Source organism: Leopardus geoffroyi, chromosome B3 (genome assembly GCF_018350155.1).
Source record: "Leopardus geoffroyi isolate Oge1 chromosome B3, O.geoffroyi_Oge1_pat1.0, whole genome shotgun sequence".
Classification (NCBI taxonomy): Eukaryota; Metazoa; Chordata; class Mammalia; order Carnivora; family Felidae; genus Leopardus; species Leopardus geoffroyi.
The window spans coordinates 109811097-109838258 of NC_059337.1; the positions used below are offsets into that span (position 1 = coordinate 109811097).

The following is a 27162-nucleotide window of genomic DNA, read 5'->3' on the forward strand; positions in this document are numbered from 1 at the left end:
TTTAAATCTAAGGAATTAAAATACTTTGGTTTGGGAACTCATCAACTTACATGACTTAAATCTGAGTCAGATTTCCCTCGATACTAGTGTTAAGGAAAAAGGATTTGTTCCCTCCCATCCACCCCATGGCCAGATTATTATTTATTACTACTCTTTTCCATTTCAGTTCCCTTTGTTGTTGTAAGGTAATCAGAAGGAAATTCCATATTTTGCTAATCCAAGAAGATTTCAGAGTCAGAAAAATGATGGGATTTGGTCTCTTAGAAAATGATCTTTTCTTCTGTAATTACATAAATTCAATATTGATTTCTATCTCCTAACATTGCTCTCTTTCCTCAGTTTACCATTCATTCATTCAACAAACATTTATTGTCATGTTGGAACCACAGTGCATAAAGGACATGGTGTCTGCATCATTACAAGTTACAGGGGTGGTTCTAGCTTTAGATGAAGACTTTAACACGACTCAAACAACATCTTTCAGCCCTGCCTTCTCAACCCTGGTTCCGCTGTCAGATTTCTTTTCATAGTTACAAATGGCTACCAATAGCTCCTGGAGGTACGTCCTTATCCACTCACTTCCAGCCAGAAGGAAGTCCATTCCCCTATAGCTCAAATAAAGGACCTGGAATTGAGACTTATTGGTCCCAATTGGTCTGACTTGGGTTATATGCCAGTTTCCAACCAATTAACAAGATAAGGGATATAGAACATGTGATAGGCTTATAGTAATCACAGCTCACTCTTACAACCAGTCAGAGCCCACTGCATAATGCTGAGAAGCTCGGGGCACTTTTAGAAAACAGAGGAAGGTATGAAATTGGTGCCGGAAGAAACAAGACACATCCACCACACTCCCTGTCCCTACAGAGCTAAGAGCGTCTGAAGAATTGGCAGGATGACGGGAACTCACAACTCAGTGCATGCATGAATCATTTCTGATACATGAGGGCTAACAAGTGTGAGGCCCTGGAAATTTTCCCCTAGCAACAGAATTCAGGCTGATTTTTCTGTTAAAAACTACCACTAAGCAGCCGCCATATGCTCAAAATTGCTGGCCTCTGGCAGCAATTTAGAGGTGAAACCTTTCATGTCCAATTAGCCTACACTTTGATTCATGCAGTGCCTAAGAATTCACCTTTATGTATAAGCTCGAGGCCTCAGATAAATTTAACAAGAGCTACTGAAAGTTAAAGTGTTTGCATGGATGTCAGTTTCCTCAGTTGATCACGACTTAATTTTCCCCTTGTAGCGCTGGTTACAGAAAACTGAATAGTTGGTTCCATTCAAACCTCACATTAGTAGAAATATTTGTTCTCCCCCTTGTTTACAGCCTTATATATTGAATTTAATTCTCATCTCACTGTTACACCTCATCTTCAATCCTCTAAGTCAGTGGCCCTTCGTCTTGGCCACACATTGTGATCACTTGGGGAGGTCTCTGATGTACCCATGCCTAGGTCTCAGCCCCAGAGATTCTGTTAGCACTGGTCCAGAGCACAGCCAAGGTTGAGAACCACTGCTCTAAGTAGAACCTTGTTAGAGATGAAGTGTCTCCTAGGAAACATGTCCAATTTGCACCTGTAACTAACTTAAATGCTATAGTCGATCAGGTAAAGAGTTAACATTGATATAGGATTAAATAAAGTTTAGAAATAGGGAGACATGTCCATCTATTGGTGCATACTTTTTCCCCCACCACCACAGACACACCACGTCTGTGCTGCCATCGCCTGGGCTAAGGCATCGTCATCTTCCTGGACCACTACAATAGGTTCCTAATTCTCTCTTGCCAGCTGTCACAAAGCAGCCAGACTGAGCTTCTTAAAATATAAATAAGAACATGTCACTTCCTTCCTCAAAAACCTTCAAAGGCTTCCTACTGCTCATGCTACAAAATACACAAGCTCTCCAGGCCATTGTCTGCTCCCTCCCTTCATTTACTGCACATTGGCCACCTGGACCTTTCATTTCCTCCACATCTTTTCCATCTCAGGGCTTCTGTATATGTTGTTCTTTCTCCCTTAAACACACACACACACACACACACACACACACACACCTGATCTCTTCGCACTACACACACACATATTTTTGCCTTGATCACTTTGCTTATTGCTAAGATCTCAGCTTAAAGTCACCTCCTCAAAGAGGTTGTCCCTGACCCCTAATCTAAAGTGAGTCCCGTGTTTTACACTAAGTGCCCCATTTTATACCTTTCTAATGTGGGGTTAGTTTTACAGTCTCTGGATCCCGTCCTAGACTCTAAGCTCCCTGGAGACAAGGACAATTCTGTTTTGGTCACCTGTTATGCCCCAGCACCACTTTCTCTGACCCATAGTAGATGCTCAATAAATATTCACTGTAAAGAAAAGAAGTGTGTTTTATTGTACCATTGTACCGTTTACTTACACTGAGGTAAGAAATGGATCATGAAGTATATAGCCACATTTACTCAACATAGTGTTTAGAATCCTGGTCACTACATTCTATAAGCATTCCCATTATGAAGACCCAGGACAAAGTTTTCCACAGTTTCAGTCCTCAGGATAGTTGTGTTTCTCTTGACTAACCAATTTTGCTGCCATATTCCATAAATAATTCCATTTTGTTTCTGTAATGATTCTATAAATCATTAACTAGTTAGGCCTCCCTCTTCACTTTGACTGGGTCAAATTTGTGAGCTTCCCCATCCTCAACCCCTGCCAGCATTAGAGGAGACTCTCGTGATATGTATTTTGCATTCTAACCTCATTCTGGTGTCATCTAATCAACCCTCCCTTCATTTTCCCTCTGCTCCTCATTTTTAATTATAATGTATTTATAAGCCATCTTAAATACTGTCTGGAACTAAGCAAGACATAATAAATAAATTAAATAATGACAAATAAGTTATTCAAGGAAAAGAGAAAGCTTATCTATGTGATGAGTCGTGTTTCCGGGGAGTTGATACATAAGACCTTGTTTCCCTGCTTGAGAGAGAGAAGGAAGAATCCAACAGAAAAAGACCAGAATGGGTTTAGGCATGTAGGTAACAGTGGGCTTCCTAATCCATCACCAAAAGCATTGGAAGACCAAGAACTCCGTATCCAAAGAGACCTCTGAACTTTTACAATTCTGGACAGACAGATCCCAAAGGGAAAATGGGAGGGCTGAGCACACCCAGTTATCACTCCCGGATTTACCAATCAGAACATCCTAATTCTCTCCTCTCCTCGGAGAGGTCACGCCAAGAGTGTTAACAGTAGTTGAGACCCTTCCCATGGAAACTTTAAGCCGAGGCAAAGAAAATCCTCTCTCCCCAAACATCATTGACTTCCAAACATTTATTTTAACTAGTAGATATTTTACAATATACAGTTTACTATATTCATTTTCTATTGCTGCTGTAACAAATTACAAACTTTTCATTTTACATTTCCGATGGTCCAAAATGTGTCTCACTAGGCTGCAATCAACATGCCAACAGGACTGTATTCCTACCAGCTCTAGGGGCAAGCCCATTCCCTGCCTTCTCCAGCTTCTATGGACCTCTTCATATCACTCCAACCTCTGTTCCCATTCTGACATGTCTGATCTTGACACTCCTGCGTCTCTCTTTCCCTTATGAGGACACATGCGACTACTTCGGGCCCACCAACTAATCCAGGAAAATCTCCCCAACTCAGATCCTTAATTTAATCACATTAACCAAGTCCCTTTTGCCACATGAGGTAACATATTCACAGGTTTTCGGAATCAGGAGGTGGATATCTTTGGGGGACCATTATTCTGCTTACCATTTTTACACTAAATAATTAGGCATCTGTGGATATGCCAAGATATGAATTTGAGATATAATTAAAACCATATTAAAGAACTGTCTCCAGTATCTGGAAACATCCATTCAAATCAATTCCTTCCTTGTACCAACAGTTTAGTCCAAAGAATGATATAAAATACTTTTTCGCCCTGGGAAAGTAGTCCAGGAATATTTCTAAAGCTGATTTTGACCCTAACAAAAATATCACTGCCTCCTAATCAATAACCCTCTAGCATGCAGGTGTGATAAAAGAACTGTTTTTTTTATCCACTCCCCCCACACACACACCAGGGTCTGTGTCCTCCAAACCCTCCCACCCCTTCCACCCCACATACACACCCCCACACCCCCCACACCCCCACACCCCCACACCCATGCACCCTCACACCTCCACACCCCCTTACCTCACACACACCGCACCCCCTACATTCCCCCCCCACCCACACACACCCCACACTCCACCCCACACACACTTGCCCACCCCACACAACCCCACACCCCCTCACCCCCAGCCTGGAACTCAACCGGTCTCTGTGGTCCTCTAAACCTTCCCGCCCCTTCCACCCCCACTCCTGGGATTTCCTGCCCTCCGGTCACTCCTCACTCAGACAGCCCTCTTCCCAGAAATGCAGCAGCATCAGAACAGGGACACGAAGATGGGGTAAGAAGCATCTCCTAAGAACGGGAATGTGAACGTGACATATTTGACAGAGAAATTAGGAAATTCCCACAACTCTTCAAAAGAATTGGCAGGATTTTTGGACAATGTTCCTAGCCCTGCTGCTAGCTCTAGATTTGTTATGCATATTGTTTATTCCTCTCGCCTTTCCTTACGCTTGAACAAAAGGTCAAGGCCTCTGTGATTCTCAAGGTGAAAACCCTTCAGAATTCAGGGTGGTGACGTGCAAAGGGACATTCGATAGATACTTGTTTGTCATTAATCATGAGCATCCGGCTGTCATGTGCCTGCAAGTGCCAATTCCTAATTCCCTCACCTGCTAAAAATACACTCACCTGAATGCTTCAAAAGCACGTAGGTTTTAGACTGTCTCGTAAGGGATTTGTTCGGTATTTTCTCTCACTGGTTTAGACCACTGCCCTCTTCTTGCCTAACCTCTGCTTTCCTGCAGCCATCTCTATTTTCAGGTGGGTCAGCACCTACTGGCCTGTAAGGCTGCTCTCTTCTCACTCTTCCGCGGGATCATTTAACCACAGCCAGTCACGGAAAGCCAGAAGACCTGATCTTTGGATCTAAAGTCTAAAAGAGAAAACCTTTTGCTGACCGTTGAAGGGTCAGCCAATGGGACGATTCTTGTTTTAAAGCGTGAATTTGTCTCAAGAAGTATGGTTAATGCTCATTCATCCCTCACCAATTCTATATTTTCAAAAAACTATCTGGAGCATCGTTAGCACATGCGCTTTGCTATTTTTCTCTCGGCTTCCTGGCTGGGGAGTGAGATTTGGAAGCAGGGTCCGCAGCACCAGCACCATCCCCCTCAGGGCTCCCAGGCAGCATGGTGGTTGGAGTGATGGTGGGGCCGGTCCCTGGCAGAGGCTGGGGTCAAGGGTTTGGGCTGCTCCCCCCGGGCCCTGATATTGACAACCTCAAGGGCCTGCCTTTGTGTCACACAAGACCAGATCAGGGTTGTCTCAAGTGGCAATGCTGGGAACTAGGCAAACACTCCATCGTTGTCTGTCTTGGAGTGTGCCCAAGCCTTGGGCTCAATAGCTTTCCTTGTTTTCTAGAATTGATCGGCTTCAATTCGACTATTGTGTTTCCTGGCGCCCACACCAGAAATTATCACCAGGACCTCTGCTGTGATTTCCTGAGTGTGAGGAAAGCTGCAAGTCTCCACAAACTCCCCTCCAACCTATCAGATGCTCTTGAGATCCCTAATAGAGTTTTATCAGTTGCATGATCATCTTTAAAATGTGGGGCGCCCTGGGTGGCTCAGTCGGTGAAGCCTCCGACTTCAGCTCAGGTCATGATCTCATGGTTTGTGGGTTCAAGACTTGCATCCGGCTCTGTGCTGACAGCTCAGAGCCTGGAGCCTACTTCAGATTCTGTGTCTCCCTCTCTCTCTGCCCCTCCCCCACTTGTGCTGTGTCTCTCTCTCTCAAAAATAAATAAATATTAAAAAAAATTTTAATGTATACCCTCCTGGGGGGGTGGATTTTAGGCTATCCATTCATTCAACCAGTACCCATTTATTGAATATAAAGACACTGCTGGACCCTAGAAGTTTGTCTTTGTCTGTAAAGAATTCACAATCTAGTCAGTTAATCATTTATAGAACGTCAATGGGGGAGGGAGGAGAGATCCATAGGTATTGATAAGGGAGCAGGGGAAAGGAACATACCAATTACTAGGCCAGAGACCAAAAAAAAACAAAAACAAAAACAAAAAAACCCACAGGGTGAGGGGAGCTCACCCAGGGAAATGAAATTTGTCTGACATCACCAGCTGCTCCTAAAGCCACAACTGCACAGGCCCTTACACTGGACAGACAGACAGACAGACAGCAATAATAGATACTTCCACAGATTCAGAAGCACACTTCTTAAAATAGGTCACAGAGGAGCGCCTGGGTGGCTCAGTCGGTTAAGCATCGACTTTGGCTCAGGTCATGATCTCATGGTTCGTGAGTTGGAGCCCCGCGTCCGGCTCTGTGCTGTCAGCCCGGAGCCTGGAGCCTGTGTCTCCCTCTCTCTCTCTCTCTCTCTGCCCTTCCCCCGCTCACACTCTTGTCTCTCTCTCTCTCTCTCAAAAATAAATAACAAACATTAATTTAAAAAATTTTAAAAAACAGGTCACAGAACTTCAAAAAGATGCTCAGAAATCCCCATATACAAAAAAAGCACATTGGTTTTTATTACGCTCCATGCTGCCGGGTACAATCTACTGAAATATTGAAATAAATTACTGAGGAAATCAGCCCTTTTCATGGTCTCATATGCCCAAGTCACTTGTCTCCCTCCCTTTACTCAGGCTCTCACATTTTGCGGTCAATTTCCTCTCAGTGATGACCCAGGGGAATGAGACAACATTTTCCAAACCTCAAGATTACTTGTTTATAATTTCCTCTTTTTACAGTCCTCGTTTTTGGCACAAGCTCCTTCCAGGCCTCGAATTCCCACTGAGAAAACTAGCAGGCATCTCCAGAGGCTTTGCTCTTATTTGGACCAATGATGTGATTATGTCCCCGGCCCCTTAGTTCCTGAAGACCAGTGAAGGGGCAGGTGAGAGTGAGCTGTCTAGCTGCTGTCCCACCCGGCTCCTTCCTGCATTTCTTTTATGGAGTATACCTCCCTGCCCACTTATATCTGTCAACCACCTGGTCCTGTGTCCACGTGACTTTCACTGGCAGGCTCATTTTGCTTCTGACCAATTAGTGATGACTCAGGAGGACCATCATCTTATCTCTAATTCCCCTTTCAACCCTTGAGTCTGCAACCTTCTGGTCTAGTAGAAACTGCAATTCCAATTACCCTTGGTATCCTTGGCAATGTAGTAGTTTCAACTACTGAGTATCTATGGGTTCCAAGAGAAAGACATGATGTTGGTACCATACGAGAGCTTGGCAGGTGACCCCCTGAGCTGTAAAAACAAATATCTGCATTATAAATGTGTCAGGGATACAAGAAAGTATATTAAATTAAAAACGTGTATTATCTTCACCTTTCCCCCCATTCCTGCCTCCACCCCCACTGCTATGGAAGAGAGAAAATACCTTTGACTATTCAGCGTCCCTCCCCTCCAAAGCCCAAAGGAGAGTGCCAGGCAAACCCTGGGCTTTCCTGTGTTGGCAGAAAGAAAAGTAAAGTATTTAAAGAAGGTGTGCTGGTAAAGAATGAGGATGGGGCAGATCTTCGAGGCTGTTGGTAGACTATGAAAAATACTGAGAAGATGAATTTAGGATGTGGTGCTACAATTTTTTATTTAGAAACCCCTTCGGTGTCTTTGTCTTTCACTTATGGTCAGAAAAGCATCAGCAAACCAAGAATAAGAATTCAAAGCCTTAGATGGCCAATCTGCTGACCCAGGTACCCTGAGGCACCAAGCCTTGTACAAGGTTTCTTTCTAGCTTCGAGTGACAGTGCAAATCACAAAGCCTGATGGTAGCCTCACTGAGTGCATCCCTCTACTATTTATGAATGTGTCCTTAACAGAAGTGGCTAGCATCCTTCAAAACTCCATTTTATTGTTAGATCGTTTGAGGAAAAATAGTTGGGGAAAAACATGTGAACAGGGACATATAAGTGGTAGACGTTACCTTATACAAACTGAGAAAATACTTAAAAATTACAAGATGATCTCACAGACATTTATTGCAGAAAGCTTCCAAGAACTGCCTTATCTCAAATTGCCACACATACATCCTCTTTTGATCATAACTAACCAGAAAGTATTAATATTTCTGGACAGTTGTTAACAGGTAAAAAATAAAACTGTAAAGAACCCCTATTTTGTTGGGGATACTAGACTACAATAAATGAAATAGAGGAAAAAACTCAAGCGCATAAAACTCTAGGCTTCTGAATAACAAAGAGGCAGACGAGTAAATATAATCTGGGGCAACAACCATGCACAAAAGTATAAAACAGAAGAATTGCTTAATGTTCTCCAAATTATCTAGTAATTCTTTGGTAGAGAAGTTATTGAGAGCAGAAACACACACTCTAACTGTTTGCTGGGCTGGCGTATTTCACTACACCTAGACATTGTCAGTAAAAGGCTATATTTGGAACCAATTTACTGCTGTTGTCTTTACAGCTCATACACTTGTTGTGTTTTACAACTAATACATTTCAGCAGATTCCAGCATCCTTAAATGTACAATATTTTCTTGGTACCTTTGAAAAGCAAGGATAGAGCATTAGTGGCTCATCATAATTCTCTGAAGATGATGAGGGGCTCCACAATATAGTTTATAACCTTCCGCTGCCACAGGGATATCACAGGTGCCTTCTTGTAAAAATATGAGCTTGCGCCCACAGCCTAAAATAAATCTGCATAAGCCTAAGACAAAATCATAGAGTGAACCTGGAAGAAATGGTAGAATGTAAGTGACGGGAAACAACCCAGATGACATTTAATCTAATCCATATAGAACAGTGATAATCACAACAGGATGAAACTGTTAGGCACCCAAATGTCATTTTTTTCTGACTTACATGTTCATGGTAACAAAGTATGGAAAACATGAAGAGTCTTTTCTATAAATATTTTTACAGATGCAATGCAGAATTTTACCTCCTCCTATCTAGACATTATATCCTCAATATTTTGTCTCATTTCTCCATATTCTTTAAAAGGTTGCATTGCCAGGTTGCTCCATAACTGAACTGAATCCCCAATGAACATTTAGATTGTTTCCAGCTGTTAGCAATTATAAAATCTTTGGTGATAAATTGTCATAATGTGTGTGTGTGTGTGTGTGTGTGTGTGTGTGTGTGTGTGTGTTATTGTGCACAGATATGCTGGGGAGATACGATGCAGAGGTAGACCCATGTTCAGGCTTTTGATCTATATTGACAAATGACTCACCAGAAAACATGAACCAACTTACATTTCTTCCATCAGTGTATGAGTGTCCACATCTCATGTATTCACCAATACTGGGTGCCATTCCGTTCATCTTTGGCAGTCTGATAATCCAGAAATTGTATCTTGTTTAACTTGAATATTTCTCACTCCAATATTTATTGGCCCGGGTCTTTATTTCTTTTCTTTTGGATTAATTATTATTCTTATTGATTAGAATGTACCCTATGTATCAAAGATAACCTTCTCTAAACTTCATATATTGTGACCATTTTTTTCCCAGTACACTTACTTTTCTTTCTTTTTTTATTTTTTTTAAATGTTTATTTACTTTTGAGACAGAGAGAGACAGAGACACAGAATCCGAAGCAGGCTCCAGGCTCTGAGCTGTCAGCACAGAGACCGACGCGGGGCTCGAACTCACAGACCATGAGATCATGACCTGAGCCGAAGTTGGATGCTTAACCGACTGAGCCACCCAGGCGCCCCTCTTTTTTTAAAATTCAAATACATCAGAGGTGCCTGGCTGGCTCAGTTGGTAGAGCTTGCAACTCTTAATCTCAGGGTCATGAGTTCAAGCCCCACTTTTAGGTGTAGAAATTGCTCAAAAAAGAAACTTTTCTAAAAAATGTTTTTAAATCCAGTATTGTTGTTGAGAAAAGAACACGCAGGTTTCAAGTCAAGAGAGCATGCTGAAATAAAATTAAATATGTCAATCATTTTCTTCATAGTGTTCTTCATGTGCTCTTTTATTTCCAAATAGTAACCAACTGTCTAAACACAATATATTGAATACTTCATCTTTTTCCAATATATTGAATACTTCATCTTTTTCCATTGCCACTTAGATCCTAACTCCTTGCACATGTAGCAACAGCTCTGTGGCTGAGATTCCTGTTCTGTTTCATTCATTCTTATGCTGGCGTCATGCTTCTCTCATAACTTTAAAATACATGTTAACATATATTAATATGGCTATCCTGTCATTTTTTTAATTAGTTGCTATTCTCACTAGTTTAATTTTTTGTATGACTACTGTAATCACTCTGTTGTGTTCCCAATTCAAAAATCCCATTGGAATCACTTTACACTTATTAAATAGAGGATGCCTACATGTTATCTTTATAATACAGAGCTTCCCACCCAAATCCATGAGTGTTTCTCCATGTCCATCTTTTAGGTAGCTCAACAGAGTGCTTTGTTCCAGAAAGGTCTTGCACATTACTAGGCAGTTTATAGTTTTTGCTGTTATTGTGGAAAGGATGTTTTCCATCATATTTTCTAACTAGTTATGGCTGGCACCTGATAGAATTTTATGAGCCTAATAACTCTTTGAAAATTCTTGACAGGAACACACTATTCCACTTTTATCATCACCAGGTGTTTGCATTTCCAAAGTGACTACTTCTAGACAAGGAGGGGAGCGTGCTGTTGCTACTTTCAAACTCCCTTCTTCCTGGATTGTGGGTCAGGTATTGCCAAAAAGATAATATCTGCCCAGCATTCTGTAAGTTTTACATTTTTCCCACATGTTACCTCACCTAATTTCACAACGCCCGTCTAAAGCGGATAGGATTCTCTACAGTAATCGAGTTATTAGTCTCATCTTAAAGATGAGGAAACAGAGGCTCAGATCTGACTCACTCTCCTGGAGAGCTGGTTTAAAATGCAGATATGTGGGTCCCACCTGGGACCTATTCCTCAAAATCTTAGGGGTGGGTGTGAAACCAGGGAATCTGTTTATTTTTTTTTTTCACTAGCTTCCCCTGGTGGCTACTATGAGACATTTAGATCACGGAGTCAAAAGGCTAAAATTGAAAAGTTTCCTCCTCCATCTTAGGCATTTATTCTACCATACCTCAGTGGAAACTTAATAATTGTGAGGGGGTTTTAGCAATTTATGAAGAATCTGGCATTTTTTGAAGTATCTCTTTATATAGGGGATTCTGCAAAAGGCATGCTCTGGTTTGCCACCACAAGCCTGTGTGCAGGCTTCACTTATAATTCAGTCACTTCCTCTCAAAGTCTTAATTAGAAGACGGCTCTCCTGTACTCTGTGGCTAATGCCAAGCTGCCTGGCTACAATGGCTTCCACAGCCTTAGTGAACCTCAGGACGCCTTGGCAGTGGTCCTGCCCCAGTGGCCTAGAATCTGGCAATTCTGTAGCTAATGATGGTTGCCTGGAAAAGTGGCAGAGTGCCCCAAGCACAGATCCCACCCAGGGGACCCCCATTGCCGAGGCATCCTCTTACAACAAGTAGGCCAGCTCTCATGCAGGACAACATTGCTGGTGACCCCATCTTGCTAGTGTATTGAAAAACTCGTGGTGACTCTTTGGGAAATGCCAAAGATTCATCTGCAGAAAATAGGTGTCTCAGAGAAAACCTTCATTTTGGGTTGAGTTTAATATGCTTTTCGGGGGCGCCTGGGTGGCTGAGTTGGTTAAGTGTCCAACTTTGGCTCAGGTCATGATCTTATGGTTCATGGGTTTAAGCCCCACGTCAGGCTCTGTTCTGACAGCTCGGAGCCTGGAGCCTGCTTCGGATTTTGTGTCTGCCTCTCTCTATGCCTCTCCCCCACTCACATATTCTCTCTCTCTCTCTCTCTCTCTCAAAAATAAATAAACATTTCAATTTTTTTTAAATGGTAATAATACACTTTTCAGTTACCCAACCAATATTTATGGAGTTACATGGAAGGTCCATGCTAGACTCTGAGATGTGCGAATAAAGAATACACAACGCTTTATGGCCCACTGAGCAAAAGAGCATGGAAAGAAGCTTAATGTTATTTGGGGGAATCAAGAAAAAATTATGGAAGTGTGTTTATGACTGTGGGAGTTTCCCAGACTGACAAGTGTGGGGAAAGCATTCCAGAATTTCTTTTCCCAGAATTCCAGGGGGAAGAGCCTAAGCAAAGGCGTCGTGAGTGTTGGATCCTTGGAGGGTAAGAAATAAAAGAGAGCTGGAATGGCAAGCCAGGGCCAGACTACAAGGACTTTGTACACTCTTGGAAGGTGTTTGAAGTTTATCTTGGAGCTGTTCAGGAGCCACAGCTGCATGAACTCTGATGGCAGGAAGGAAAACCAGCAGATGAGCCTGGGAGAACCGGATGTGGATCAGGAGGCCACTGACAAGGCTGGGAGTGAGGGACTGCACGGGAACAGCTACAAAAAGGCTAAAGAAGAGTCCCATTCCTGAGGTACCTAGCAGGTGGAATTGGCAGGATGTGGCGACCAAATGAATGCTGTGGAAAGAAAAGCGAGGCCAAGCAGGACTCTGAAATTCCAGGATGTGGACGTCATGGAATCACAGCTCTTTGAAATTCCTTGAAAACCCTTGATGGGAACACACCATTAATGTGAGCCTCCCCAGTTGGTTCCAAAAGCCCTGGAACTAAACAAGCTCTTCCCCCTCCTCCTCCTCCTTCTCTTCCATCATCAAACAAGTACTGGCGGGGGCAGACCTTTCCGAAACACACACCCCAACCCAGAACCAAGGCAGCTTCATTCCCACAAGCTCTGTTCTCAAAAGAACTGTTATTTCAGAAGCCATTTGTTCAGTGATGCCACCTGACATCTGCATAAGTCTTGCTCTACAAAATCATCCTGCTCACGCTCCCTTTTGCTCCTCACACTTCCAAGAAGAAAATCGAGACTTCGGGAAGCTGCGGCTTGCTCGAGCTCCCCCAGGGTTCCTTCAGAGTGAGTTCACAGTTCCAACCAGTTCTTCTGCCTTCAAATCCAGGGCAGGTACAACCCGAAACAACTACAAACCAAATCTCCTTCATAATACCTAAATACTTAAAGGAGAAAGGAGTAGGACCGGAGATGGGAGACGTATAGCGGATATGTTACCCTGTTCCAATGGAACTCTCATTCTTGTAGGACATACCTGCAGACCTAACCCCCAAAAGAGCCCTCAGTTCAGAGTCCTAACAGATTCTCGGGAAGGCTGTTTGGTTTTCTGCACAGTCTATGTTCTGCAGGAACAACACCTCAGGCTTACACATCGAGTGAGAGACTTCCCCAGGCAACTTTTATTTCAGGGGGGATGGGAGGGAATGAGGGTGGGGAGAGTCTGCAACTCAGCAAACAAGAAGCATTCCTTGCAAAGAAGGGGGTAGAGCTGGCTGGGATAGGCCAGCGTAGATGGGTGAGAAAGGTTTCAAGCCACATGAAGAGAAATACATACGATAGAAGTTTGCAACCCACCAGGAAGGAATTCATGACCAACTCATATTTAGGAAAATGTATTGTTTATTTTTAGTTTCATACAGTTTTCTAACTTATTTTAACTTGAAGGAAATCTCAGATGCCTCTGAGTTTGTCCCTTAAAAAATGAACATGCACACTTTGAGGCTTCAACCAGGTCACAAACGCACATAAGCAGCGCCTGAGAGCAGCTAGTGGAGCTAGGTAAATCATTGTCCCAGACACATTCTTCCAGAAAAGAAGAGCAGGGGATGAGGGTCAGAAAAGTTCAGAGTGGGAAAAGGTCAGTGGCTGATGCTGAAGGTGTCCAGTCAGCAAGCATGATGAGAGTCAGAATAGAGTTTTCATTTAAATCTCCCTTTCTTGCAGCCCCCTGGACACAAGACAAGCCATTGTGATGATTACCCCTAGCTATGAACAGCTTAGAAAGAGTTTTGTTTTGTTTTGTTTTTTTATTTTACATCCTAACTAGTTAGCATCTAGTGCAACAATGATTTCAGGAGTAGATTCCTTAGTGCCCCTTACCCATTTAGCCCATCTCCCCTCCCGCAACCCCTCCAGCAACCCTCAGTTTGTTCTCCATATTTGTGAGTCTCTTCTGTTTTGTCCCCCTCCCTGTTGTTAGATTATTTTTGTTTCCCTTCCCTTATGTTCATCTGTTTTGCCTCTTGAAGTCCTCCTATGAGTGAAGTCATATGATTTTTGTCTTTCTCTGACTGACTAATTTCACTTAGCATAATACCCTCCAGTTCCATCCACGTAGTTGCAAATGGCAAGATTTCATTCTTTTTAATTGCCGAGTATGTATTCCGAGTACTGCATTGTATGTATGTATGTGTATATATATGTGTATGTATGCACACATATATACACACACACACACACACCCCATCTTCTTTACCCATTCATCCATTGATGGACATTTGGGCTCTTTCCATGCTTTGGCTACTGATGATAGTGCTGCTATAAACATGGGGGTGCAAGTGTCCCTTCGAAACAGCACACTTGTATCCCGTGGATAAATGCCTAGTAGTGCAACTGCTGGGTTGTAGGGTAGATCTATTTTTAGTTTTTTGAAGAACCTCCATACTGTTTTCCAGAGTGGCTGCACCAGCTTGCATTCCCAAGAAAGAGTTTTTATACCCCTTTAGGGTAAACACAATTTGTTCATTTCCAGGTGATAGAGACCTACCGGCTTGCCCCACATCTCACCAAATGAGTCACAAAGTATGAACTTGAACTCAGACCTGAGCAGAACTCCTCTGAAGGTTGGATATAAGGCCAAGAGCATGAAACTGTCCTTCTGCTGTCATGCCGGGACAGTGGTTAGCACCCTCCCCCCAGGCATTAATAATCCAGGGGAATGTACCTTTGTTTGATTCCGCTATTAACTAAAAGTTGAGATGGTCTGAAGGTGCATGTTAACTTGTAAATCTTGTCAGGTAGACATGCAAATAATTCCTGTTCAGTAGAAAAGAGAACACCCCAGGTTATCTTTTCCATAGGACAATAGCCAGTCTCCTAGTGAAGCTAGTCACCTCATGTCAACATTTTGCTTTTTAAGTACCTATAAATGTCAGCTCTTCAAAACTCTCCTTGTACAAGATTTATCATCTTACTAGTTCTCTCATCAATGAGTTAATAAAACTTTGACATATCTTCATCCTATATTTAGCTGAGAGCCATGTTTTTAACTTGCCTAAAATTCTGTTTCCTGCCATGTATATCCTCTAGTGTTTCTTCCTCTGAAACAGCACCTTTAAGGTATCACATCCACACACCTCTTCAGATCTGGCTTATCCTACCTCCTCCAAGAGAGCACGCTCAACATGAGCGATGCAGAGAGCAGGGCATGTGCTGGGAAAGGAACGGAAGCTCCCTCCTGACCTGGAATTTTCACCATTCCAGTCCTTTGGATTCATCGTATATTCATCACATTGACTTCAAAAGACTGCTCTTGGCAGATGAGAACTTCCAGTCCACCACGTAGCAGGGGGAGGGACGTTGGATCAGATTCCTAGTGCTGGGCTGGGCTGGCAGTTTGAGCTGGTTTACAGGGAATGGCCAACACTTCCTCATCCACTCGGTGCCAGGAGGTGACTAAATGTCAAGAGGAGAAGTCTCAGAGCCTGCCTGGGTGAAGCTAGCCGACCCTCCAGAGAGCAAACCCCTGACTTAGACTTTATTAGCACCTCTTCCAGCTCACAAAATTAACCACTCCGATCTGCATAGAGGAACACAAGGAAGCAAAGAGTTTAATGGATCTGGAGAAGACAGCCTTCATTTTACATACTTAACAGGTCACTGACAACTTTTCACACTCTACTGAGAGAACCATCTGAGCCCTTAGCAGGTCCTTTGACCCATTCTCTTGAAAGCCTCTCTAAGCTCAGTAAACAACTCTAATAGCTCCAAGAATAGAAGGTGGTCTGGGATTTTAGCCTGACGTTGTCTGCCAGGCAGATTTGCTGGCTGCAGGCGCTTCCCAGCATTAGTGTCTTGCCAGAGAGCTTCTAGCCGCGCGCGGCTCTGCACATTTTGAAGGACTTTCTTTTGCCTGAGTCACCTCTGGTGCTCCATTCCTGTACCGTGTGTTAAGCATCTGTTGCATATAGCAGCAACTGTGCTGTGTGTTCTGCAGGATGTGAAGCATGGAGAGTCTGTCCTCAAGGGTCTTCTGATCCAGTGGGAGATACAAGACACAGATCTAAACAGCTATCATCTGGGGTAGAAAGTGACCAGTAATTCACAAATATCATGGAATTTTGTGCCAGTTAATATGCACTGCGTATACAGTGGAGAGCAGCGCAGACTGGCTCTTGTCGTTACTAAAGGTTCAGGAAAGATCTGTCGAGGAGGGAAGGTAACAACTGTGGAGCCCTCACTATGGGCCAGCCTGTGTACCAGGCATTTTCTCATTCAATTTGCTCTCTTTGGGAAGTGATGTTATTCCCATTTTTAACAAATGAGAAAGGAGAGGCTCAGAGATGTTAGGTGGCTTTCCGAAGGGCACTCAGGTAGTGAATGGCAGAGGCAGGTGTCGAACACAGAACCATCTGACTTAAAAGATCCTGCTCCTTCAGCCTCACTACATTTACTATTAGCATTTTGGGGCATGTCTTCCTTCTGTGCTGTTGTGACTGATTTGTTTCCAAATCAAGGAACTTTGTAGGATACAGGATAGCAAGCAATAAGGCATCTACTACTACGTTGAGTTACGGACTCACAAAGCCATTTGCAATCTCCACAAGGCGTGGTTAATGCTCGGATCTGTCCCTCGGTCTTCCCTAGAATCATCTGTGTGATCCACTCATCTTCCTTCCAATAGAATAGGAGAATGGGAGGGCAGAAAAGAGAGAATAACAGCGCCTTCCAGGGGCTCTGCCCCTTTCTTTAGGTTTCTTTCTACCAGGGCTCACCAAACACACAGACTAGACAGTCCCTACACAGCAAAGCCGAAAGCCAACACGGCTTCCGCCCAAAAAATGCCACCCTCTCTCCTCCCACCACTTTGCCTTAACACAAGGAAATTATTTCAGTTCCTTCTCTTTCATTTTCTCTGGAGAAAAAAACTCTGGATTTCATAGCTTAACAAAGCCTTCAGCAAAAATGTCTAAATTAGTGAGTCGGGACAGCCCTCCATGCTCACCTATGGGGCCCCATCTCCCCCAGTGCACCCTGGGTAGCAGGTGAACCACCCCTTGCCCCTCCCCAGTGCACCCTGGGCAACTCTTGGCCATTCGTGGGACTCAGCTTAGACATGTCCTCCAGAAAGCCTTCTCTGATGAAGCTCCAGCAGAGAGGGTGCGTGGGGGTGTGTGCACGCACACATCACACACACACGCACACACATGCAGTAGGGCCCCCTGCATGTTCCCACACGCCGCGAGCACCCACACACATGCACACATGCATAGTGATACAGAAATACCCCCGCCGTGTGCTCCCACACCCTTCCATGCTACCTCTGACATAGCATTTACTACACTGCGCGGTGCCCAGGCTTTGCCACTAAACCCCTCCTCCCCAGGCCCCATGACAGGAGGAACTGTATCTGGTCTTTCCACACCCAACACTGAGCATGGTCTAGGAACCCGATCAACTCTTGAGTGAGAGAAGGACAGACAGAAGGGAAAACTACGCCCAGACTCTCATTCCACAGTCCAAACTCACTGGGCTGGCACTCACGCAGGCCTGGTACAAGTCCCTGCAGTCAAAGGTACCCAGAGAGAGAAGGGTGGGGCCTGAGGGAAAGCAGCCTGGAGGGAAACCCCAACAGCGCCCCCATGACAAAGGTCAGTGCCATTGCTTGGGAATATATGCAGGGCCCAAAGGGGCCATGAGGGTAACTAGGCATCTGGGCCTCACTCCACAGATGGCTCTGGGCCTGGAGGTCGTGGGAGGCTCCGAGAGGGTCTCCAGAACAGCTGGCCCTGACCTGCATGTACTGGGCTCACCAGAGGCAGGAAATTCCATGTTGTAATGGCTGGATTTGTTCCATTCATTCCTGATCCATGACTAGGTAGTGACTTGGTCATTAAAGAAACCATGTAGGCAGATTTCAGGAACATCTGACTGGGCTCCACGCATACAGGAAGAGGAAAATATAACAGAACAAAGCTCTGGAAATATGAAAGGAAATAAAAATGTTTGAATGCCCCCTCTTCTGTCAGCATCGGCACCAGGGATGCACGGAACGGGGTTCACTGCTTAAAAACACAATCTGAAAGCTCGTCACAGTGGCTACAGCCATGTTATCAAGCTGAACCCATGTTGATCTGGGTAGATTAGAAAAATCGTTCCTGGGGTCTAGGGAGGCAGCACTTTTAAACAAGTGCTTTTCAAAGAATGAGCCATTGAGAAGTACTTAGCATACATGTAGTCCGGGAACCTGAAAACAAATAAAAGTAACAGCATAACGGAATCAGCAACTCTGAGCAGACTGGAGAATCTGGCCAGCCTCTATAGGAGATACAGTGATAAAGGTTGTTATGCAGTCTGTCTGTCTTTCCTATACAGCTAAGGGTAGAAGGAGCCAAAAATCATCTTTCCCTGCATTTGCACATTTTTTGATCAAGTAGGGGGAAAAAATCACATTCTCCCACATACTTTACTTTCTTTTTCTAAAAAGAGATTAAACGGGGGGGGGGGGGGTGGAGGGGAGAGGGGCTGGAATTTAAATTGGCTCTTTTCATTCATCATGAGAATTGTATTACTTTTGCATTGCATGTGTTCAATCTGAGTTGAGTTTCAAGATGAGACTTTATTTCATTTCCAGACACGTACAGAGTAGTGGGTGTCCCTATATCACTTCTCACTTTTGGCCACAATTGCTTGGCAAGGCAGTGAACCTGCTGGGTAAATCAAACTGCCCACTTTTCCCTCTATATGCACCCTTTAGGTATGTGAAAGCGAACCCGTGCAACATCTCCTCTGGCAACTGAGGTTCAAAATCGTAATAAATCAGTTGGGCTAACGCACTGGACTATTCAATTTAAAAACAAACCAAACCAAAAAAACCTTTTTAAAATGAAGGTGGAGCCCTTCTCGTTTCATTATTAGCTTTGCCTTATAGACTCTAAACTATGTCAGTGGGCTACTATTCTGTGCTTTTGTGGCTTAATCAATATTTCAGGGACAGACAGAAGCAGAGAGAGTTCAAACGGAGAAGTTGCTTACATGATTCTGTATACTGAAAGGTGGCTCCAACAAAAAAAAAAAAAAAAAAAGGAAAAAATACCCTAACCAAGAAAGGGTCCAGCATCCTTTTGCTTCAGGATCTTGATATTCCAGGGCCTAATGGGGATCAATGAGTAGCCTACAGAGTGTCCTAGTGGCACAAGTGATATTCATCTCAGTTGAGAAATTTGAACTTGGCTGAGCTCATCTGCTCTCACTGCAGGCCAAGGTTGCCTTTCACTTGCAAATCATGCTGTCGGCTCGGTTTAGAATATACATGGGTGAGGCATATGCTTATCCTTGCCTCCCAGGAAGATGTTGGCATGGAGACATGTGAACCCTCTGATGGAAGCTCGCATTTATGGACTCTCTTCTTCTTTTCTCCCCTAGTGACTGTGACAGTGGGAGGCAAGCAACATTTGCTCGGACTGTATGACACGGCAGGACAGGTACGTTTTTGCTGTTTCGATTCATCAAGGGTTTGGGAGTGGGGAGAATGATCCATTTGGCTAGGCACAGGGGGACTAGCAGTACAGATATTACATTTTCTGATCATTCGGGGCAAATTTATGGTCTGTCTAAGTGAAACTAAAGGCACATTCTTCATATTGTAAAAACATTTATAATCACAAAAAAACTAACTCAAAGAAACGTTACTCGAGGTGTTGATAGGCAAGTAACAATTCATTGATGGACGGTTATCAGTAACCAAAATAACACATTTGCCAAGAGTCTCAATTTCTTCCTGCCCATACCGATGCCAGATTCAGGATTAATGAGTCAATTTTATACATATTAGTTTCACTCATTATTTTTTTTTCATGCTATACTCTTTGCCCAGCCGTTATTTGAATTGCCTAACAAGCTGTGGAAAGGTCCAAAAAGAGATGGGGGGTGGGTGGGTTGTGGAGGGGTGGGGGGGGGGAGCACGGGAGAGGGATTAAGTGCTGGAAAGAAGAAAAACCAGGATCCTGAATGGTTTCCAGAAGTGAGGGTCAACCCCTGCACAACTGGAGGTTGACTCTAGATTCTCTGAGATTCTTGAAATATTCTCACTCTGTCAGAGATGCCTTCAGGTTGGAGAATGTAACCACCAATTATGTAAGGCCATAGACTAGAAAGAACCCTCAACACTGATTCAGTCAGCATGTGCCCTACTTAGATGAAAATGCCACCTTACCTTTCTTTCCTCACACCCCACACTCCACTCTGAAAGGCTTCTAATGTTATAAATTCATGGGTTGGAGGCAAAGTGGTTAAGCAATTGATGGCCGTGGCCCAATTTCTTTCATAGAGCTCTTGTTACCATTGGGTCATTTATTTAGGTCAAAATCAGCGGGTTGTTCAGTCTGTCCAAATTCATACATCTTAAGTCCTTTGGAGTGAACGTTGACCAGGCTCTTTCCCACTGTGAGTTTCCTGCTAATTGTTCTTTGTAGTTATGCATTTGTCTGGGCCTTTTTCCCACAATTATCTGGAGATAGGTCTTTTTGCTCAACTTGAAAACTCTCCACTAGGAAAACTAAGAATAAATGGAATTCTCTTTGGGATTTCTGTGTGCATTTGCAAGGACCACGTATAAATGTCTGTGGGACACCAGAGGCTGATGCTGGGCAGGCCCGGGCAGTGGGGAACTGGAAAATCTTGCACCAGACTCAAGACTCCTAAGAGTGTCCAGTTTCCCTTTGTTTGCAGATGGCTGTTGTAGCCAGCTACTCTCAGGAACTGGGTGGGGAAAGAGACTTCTCACCTCAATATCAAGACACTCAACTAAGAAAGGATGCTCCAAATGCCCAAATGGGAAAATTGGTTTGGCTCCTCTAGTCAAAGTACAAGGGTCTCCGGGCACCTCCTGCTTAACTGTGCCTCCACCAGAAAGCCTCCTGGCAATAGAGGTACACTGCTGTTTGGACTGGACTTGCCTACTTTCATTCAGTCGTAGAGTCATTAGGCTGTCCCCATTCATCAGAAACTCACAGCCTGAAAGAGAGAGGAGTTTACGCCCTTCACTCCCGTAGTCAGAGTTTATGAATATAATCTAGTTTGAAAAGTTCCGTGCAGCAAGGATTATTGCCTGACTCTGAAGCCTCTTGCCTTCTGAAAAGCTCCCTGTGCCCCCACGCTCCCCTCTTCTATAGCAACCCCTGACAATTGTTAGCTTCTGTGCATTCACTGTCCCCGGAGCAACCTCCCCAGGCCTCTGTTTAATTTCAAATCCAATAAAACTGTTTAAAAGCGCCTATAGAGTTTAATTATTCTTTCCCACTGCTGTCCTTTTTAGAAAAAAATTTTAAATAACACGAGTATAGGGGTTGAAGCTCTAAGGCAGTATAGAAATATCTTTAAACTCCAAATTGAAGGAAGTAGAATGATCCAAACCTCTGAGAGAGGTGAAGTGATGAGCACTGATAAAATATCACAACAAGTGGGTTGTAGATACTTCTTCAACTTGACTTTGACTCTAATGCTTTCCATCAGTTCCTTTGAAAGCTCAAAGGTGGACAAGGTTCACAGAGGAGCGTGCAGCATGGGGAAAAGGAGTCAGGACACATCTTAAAGTTCCTTCTAGGCCCTAAAATTCTATGATTAGGACTTTTAATAGACGACTTCAAGAAGGCCTAAAAGATCTGGAGTAATTAAGCTACATGATGGGAGGCTAGACTCAAGGGAGACCTCCCAGCAGTAAAGCAGTGTTAAATATTGGAGTGTGTTACACTAAAGGGTGACGTGCAATTCATTTTGCAGTGGTGGTTTTCAAACTTGAACAGATGTCAGAATCACCTGTGAACCCTGTTAAAACCCAGCCCCTGAGCCCCACTTTCAGAATTTCTGATTCTACGGGTCTGGAATGGGGCCCAAGAATTTGCACGTCTAACAGATTTCCTGGTGCTGCTGCTGCTGGTCGGAACACCGTATTGTCAGAATCACTGTTCTGGAACCTTGCCACTCAAAGTGCGGCCCACCCACCAGCAGCATCGGCATCACCAGGAAGCTTGTTAGAAATGCAGATTCTCAGGTCCCACCCCCCAGCCTACTGAGTCTGAAAATTCATCTTAAGATCCCCACATGATCCGTACGCAATAAAAATTTGAGAAACACGACTCTGGAAGTCTTTGGTGGTCGAAGCATGGCTCCTCACCCTTCAGAGGCTGCAGCAGAAAACAACCCTAACCTGAGTGGATTCCCATGGTCCTACAACTCTGCCAATAAGGCTTTGTAACAGCTTTAACTTACAAGCATGATCCCCAAATTTCCATTCCCAGCCTCAGGCAGGATAATCCATCATCCTGAGTTATATTCTAGCAAATGTCGCTGAGGTCACATGCTCAAGGAACATTTAACTAATTCAAACATACTCATATGGCCAGAGTTACTAAGAAGAAAGAGAGGTGATCTCAAAACCAACTGATTCATTCCCGAACCGCACAAAAGGAAATAAGTCTCTGAAACCAACTATAGAGTTCTGTCTTGCTGTGAATCATTCGATTTTCCTACATGAGTAAACCAAGGAGTAGTGTCCCTCCTCTGTGCCTTGAGCTCACTGTGGGTCAGCGTTGATGAAAACAACCGCAAGAGGCACAGGTTCGGAATGGAAAAGTGATAGGAACTCAGTACTTCTGCCTTCAGAGTCAGCCCAAGACAAAAACGGTCGCACCCGGCTCCGTCCACATTGCTATGTCCAGTCTGCCCCGGACACCACTGCAGCCCCACCAGGCCCTCCTCGGACATGCTCCTGGCCCTTCACGAGCCTGCCAAGCATTCGCCACAGATGGCCTATAATGAAGCCACGTGCATACACGGCCAGCACATGGCAGCTGCTATTAAAATTAGCTCCCGCCCCGAATCCCTGAAGCAAACAAATATGGGGACTTCAAGTGGAATCCTTTGAAAACAAAGAGTTCCTCTATTAGGTGGAATCCCAAACACGAAGTGAGGCAACGTGAGGGATTGTTCGCAGGCTGACTCTGCAGGTTACCCCCTAGCTGACGCTGGAGAGGCAAGAAGGCCAGGCCCATAAAGCCAAACCTATCTAGGTGTCGCCAGGTCGTGCTGCACGGCCCATCTTTGGCTCAGATCTTTGGCTCAGCTACAAAGAATCCCAGAGCCAACTTTTCCATGACGTACTTGCAGGCCAGTCCGTTTCGAGTGCGTCATTAGAGACTAAGGGGACGACAGGGTGCCGGGGTGGCGACGCTGCGGCAAAGCCCGGGCATTTGCCAGCTGAGGAATGCCGGACCGGTGTGTCCCGGGTCATGGCTCAGAGCCAGGCGTCTTCCCACCCTGCTGCCGGCCACATGGAGCGGAACCAGCCACCGCAGTGAGGCGTCTTGCCTCCCGCTCTCGGTGGGCACACGAGCCACGCGGGTGAAGGTCTGCTCAGATTGTGGCCTCTCAGACCCAACTCCAGGATAGACATATCTCAAAGGCAGCACTTCCAGGGAGGAATGAGGATCTCCTGGTGTCAGGAGCCCCGTTTCTCAGCAGGGTGAACCCCCAGGTTCTCTGCACACAGGCCCCACACGATGCAGTGCTATTTGTCAGAAAGCACAGGATGACGCGGAGAAACCACAGCCCCCAGCAGCTCAGCTGTCACCCGTGACCGTGGAAGTATGGGAACAGAAGACCATCAGTCACACCCCTCCCTCAGCTGAGACTACACACTGCTTGTCTTCACCTGCCCAGATTTCTGAAGCCCCTCGGCCCCCAAGGGCTTAAAGAGGCAAGTGGCCAGGCAGGGAGGCAAGTACACCTGGGCTCCATTAATGGCAACCCAGGGTCCACTTGGCAGGACACGAGCCTTCCCTTTTGCTATCGGCTGACCCAATGGGGCCATCAAGAGCACAGAACCTGGCATCCTCCATGGATCCTCCATGGAAAGTTTGCCTAAAACAAACTCTAGGCTTTGCCTAAAGCCTCAACACAAATGTTTCTCCTCAATAAGCAACCCAACCTTCTTGCTCACATGCATCTTAACGTGGTTTTAGAAGTGTGCAGTTTGGGGCGCCTGGGTGGCGCAGTCGGTTGGGCGTCCGACTTCAGCCAGGTCACGATCTCGCGGTCCGTGAGTTCGAGCCCCGCGTCGGGCTCTGGGCTGATGGCTCAGAGCCTGGAGCCTGTTTCCGATTCTGTGTCTCCCTCTCTCTCTGCCCCTCCCCCGTTCATGCTCTGTCTCTCTCTGTCCCAAAAATAAATAAACGTTGAAAAAAAAAAAATTTAGAAGTGTGCAGTTTGGAGGATGTGAAAGAAGTTTGCTCACGTGACGAGTTATTGGTAAAAGTAACCTTAGGACACAAACTGATTTCTTCTCAAATTATAAAAAAAATAGAGCCGTAGAGACATCGATTCAGAGGCGCAATCGGAGTATGCAAGCCCTTGGGTCTCTTTACTACTCAGTTTAGAAAAAGTTAATTTCGGGTTCAGCCCCGGGAGCCAACGAGGGTAGGGACACTACAGCCGTTGTTGACAAGACGGACTCTTGACCACCAAAGAACTTAATACATCCAAGACACTGCTGTAAGCGGTCTACACATACTAACACGTTTTATTCTCAAACAACCCTATGGGGCAAGCACTATTATCGATCTCATTTTACAGGCGAAGAAACTGAGAAAGAGAGAACTCACCCAGCGTCACAGAGTAGTCACAGGCAGTACTGGGATTGGAACCCAAAGAATGCGTCCCCCTAGCCCATGCTCCTAAGTACTATGCTACACTCCCACCCTCTGGATGTTACCCCCATTTCCCAAACCAAGCCTGACAGATAGGAGTGTACTTGATGGGAGAATCCGAAAACGAGACGTGTGCTAAAATCTGGGATAAATGTCACTAAGCCCAGGAGGACTTTGAAGCCGAATTCTACATCCAATTTAATGTGGGTGTGGGCTGCGGTGGGGTTAGGGGAGACTCAGTGCAACTCTCCTGTCCCTCAACATGTGGTCCCTGGACCAGCGACATCGGCGTCACCTGGAAGCTCGTCAGAAATAAATCGGTGGCCTTCGCCCCAGACCTGCTGCTGCATGAGAAGCTGCACATTAACACGACTCGAGTGTGCCTAAGGTCTGAGGAGGACTGGTCAAATCATTTCACTTTGCTCCCCACCTGGGCCATCATGCCGTGGCTCTTCCAGACACATGTGGAGGGCGTTTGGCCATCTGATGAGGCTGTCCCTGAACTGTAGTTTCTTAATAGTTGCCCAATCCAAGAGCACCAGATCTGCCTTCAAACCAGTCTCCCGCCTTTGGGGTAAAGTTGATGGAAAGTACTCAAGAGCCCACCTTGCCCCAAATCCTTCCCTATCCCCTGAGACCCCCAGCCAGCCAGCCAGCCTCCTTGCCCATTTTAGCCCTCCAGAGCCCCACTCAAGTCGCAAGTTTAGAGTAACACCTTGTCTCCTCAAGAAGCCTTCAAGACTGGTCTTCCATTCTCAGCTTCGACATGAGAATGGGGGGGGGGGGGGGGGGGCGTGAAATACCAGCTAGACCATCGATTCATTTCCCAGAGCCCCTTCCCATCATCCCAACATGTGGTCATCCAACCCAGGCTCGGAATGTGCCCTGTTGAGAAAAACTCATCAGCTGATACAAATTCAAATCCCCCAGCCTCCCAGCACCCAGCCCTCCATCTCACGAGGACACTTGCCTTTATTAATGCTGAACGCTCAGCCACATTTCATCGCCACAGCCTGTGGCAAATGGGGGCCGACGGGAGTCCTGCCGGTCCAGGTGTGAACCTCCTTCAAAGGGGCTCCAACTCATGACCGGTGAGATCATGACCTGAGCCAAAGTCGATGCTCAACCAACTAAGCCACCCTGGCACCCCAGAGTTACACAGCTGGACTAAGCTTTCCACAGGAGAGATATCCAGAACACAGAGCAAGATAAAGCCCACTAAAGGCGAAGGTCAGAAGTCACTCAGCTGAGGGCCTTGGCTACCCTGCCAGGAGGGTAAATGATCAAAAACACCCAAACTCCTCTCCCATGCCCACCCACAGTCCCACAGGCAAACCCTGGTCTTCCTAACTTTTCCAGAATGTAAGCGGAATTCCTTTGATGGCTTCTGGGTAAAAAATCAGATAAACATGACCCTTTCAGACCACCAGTTATTTGTTCCTACCTGATCCAGTAGTGACCCTTCTGAACGTGCAATTTTGTCGGTTGGCGTTGAGGGTTTAAATATACAGTGTCTGCTGCCATCTGCTGGTAACTTCTAGCAAGTGCAGGCCATGAAATAGATCTATATCCGAAGGTCCAACATTTCTTAGATTCCTAGGTCAAGATATATATCCGTATTAAGATATCCAGATAACTGAATTTTCAAAAAAAAAATGCTTAATCTGCTGCTTAAAATTCTGAGCTGAAACAAATAATGGGGTCACAATGAAGAGCTGGAGCTGGATTCGGGCTAAAGAGCCCATCCCAGTATCTAATAGCTCTGAGACATTCGTTCACTACTGAACTTCTCTGAACTTACGTTCCTCTTCTCTGAAATATGAATGTTGATGCTGCCATGTCTCCGGTGCTAGTGAGGACTCAAGACACGTAAGTGCCTGAAACAATGCCTGGCCCTTCGTAATAAGCCCTTGATCCATCCTCAGTGACGAAGATAAAGATAATGCAAATCATTTGCTCTCAACTCCATGCCAGTTCCAACCAATTATATCAGAATGCCCAGCTACCCAGGCCCACTCTCCACAAATCGTGATTTAATTGGTCCCGGAGTGTGGGGAGAGAGGCAGCAGCGTGTCAGGATGGTCTTAAAGCTCCCCAGGTGATTCTAAAGAAAACCCTGCAATCAATGCCCCACAGAAAAGCCATGTGTTCGTTGGCAATTCACTGCGGAGAACCTGGTGTCATCCAATCAGTCAACGGCATTTATGGAATGTTCGCTGTGGACAGAGTAGAAATAAGGCATGAGGAAAAAAAC

General features: G+C 45.1%; 1 protein-coding gene and 1 long non-coding RNA gene across 2 annotated transcripts in view; both read left to right on the forward strand.

Annotated features, from left to right (window-relative positions):
• Positions 1–27162, forward strand: part of RHOJ (ras homolog family member J) — an 85916-nt gene that overhangs the window by 40391 nt on the left and 18363 nt on the right. Inside the window, exon 2 of the mRNA XM_045451191.1 lies at positions 19630–19688. Within this exon, the coding sequence (XP_045307147.1) occupies positions 19630–19688 (59 nt within the window). The remainder of the gene's footprint in view (positions 1–19629; positions 19689–27162) is intronic.
• On the forward strand, positions 20185–25670 carry LOC123583965. Its single transcript, XR_006705083.1, has 2 exons — positions 20185–24233; positions 24468–25670. It is a non-coding gene; the product is annotated as an uncharacterized LOC123583965 (long non-coding RNA).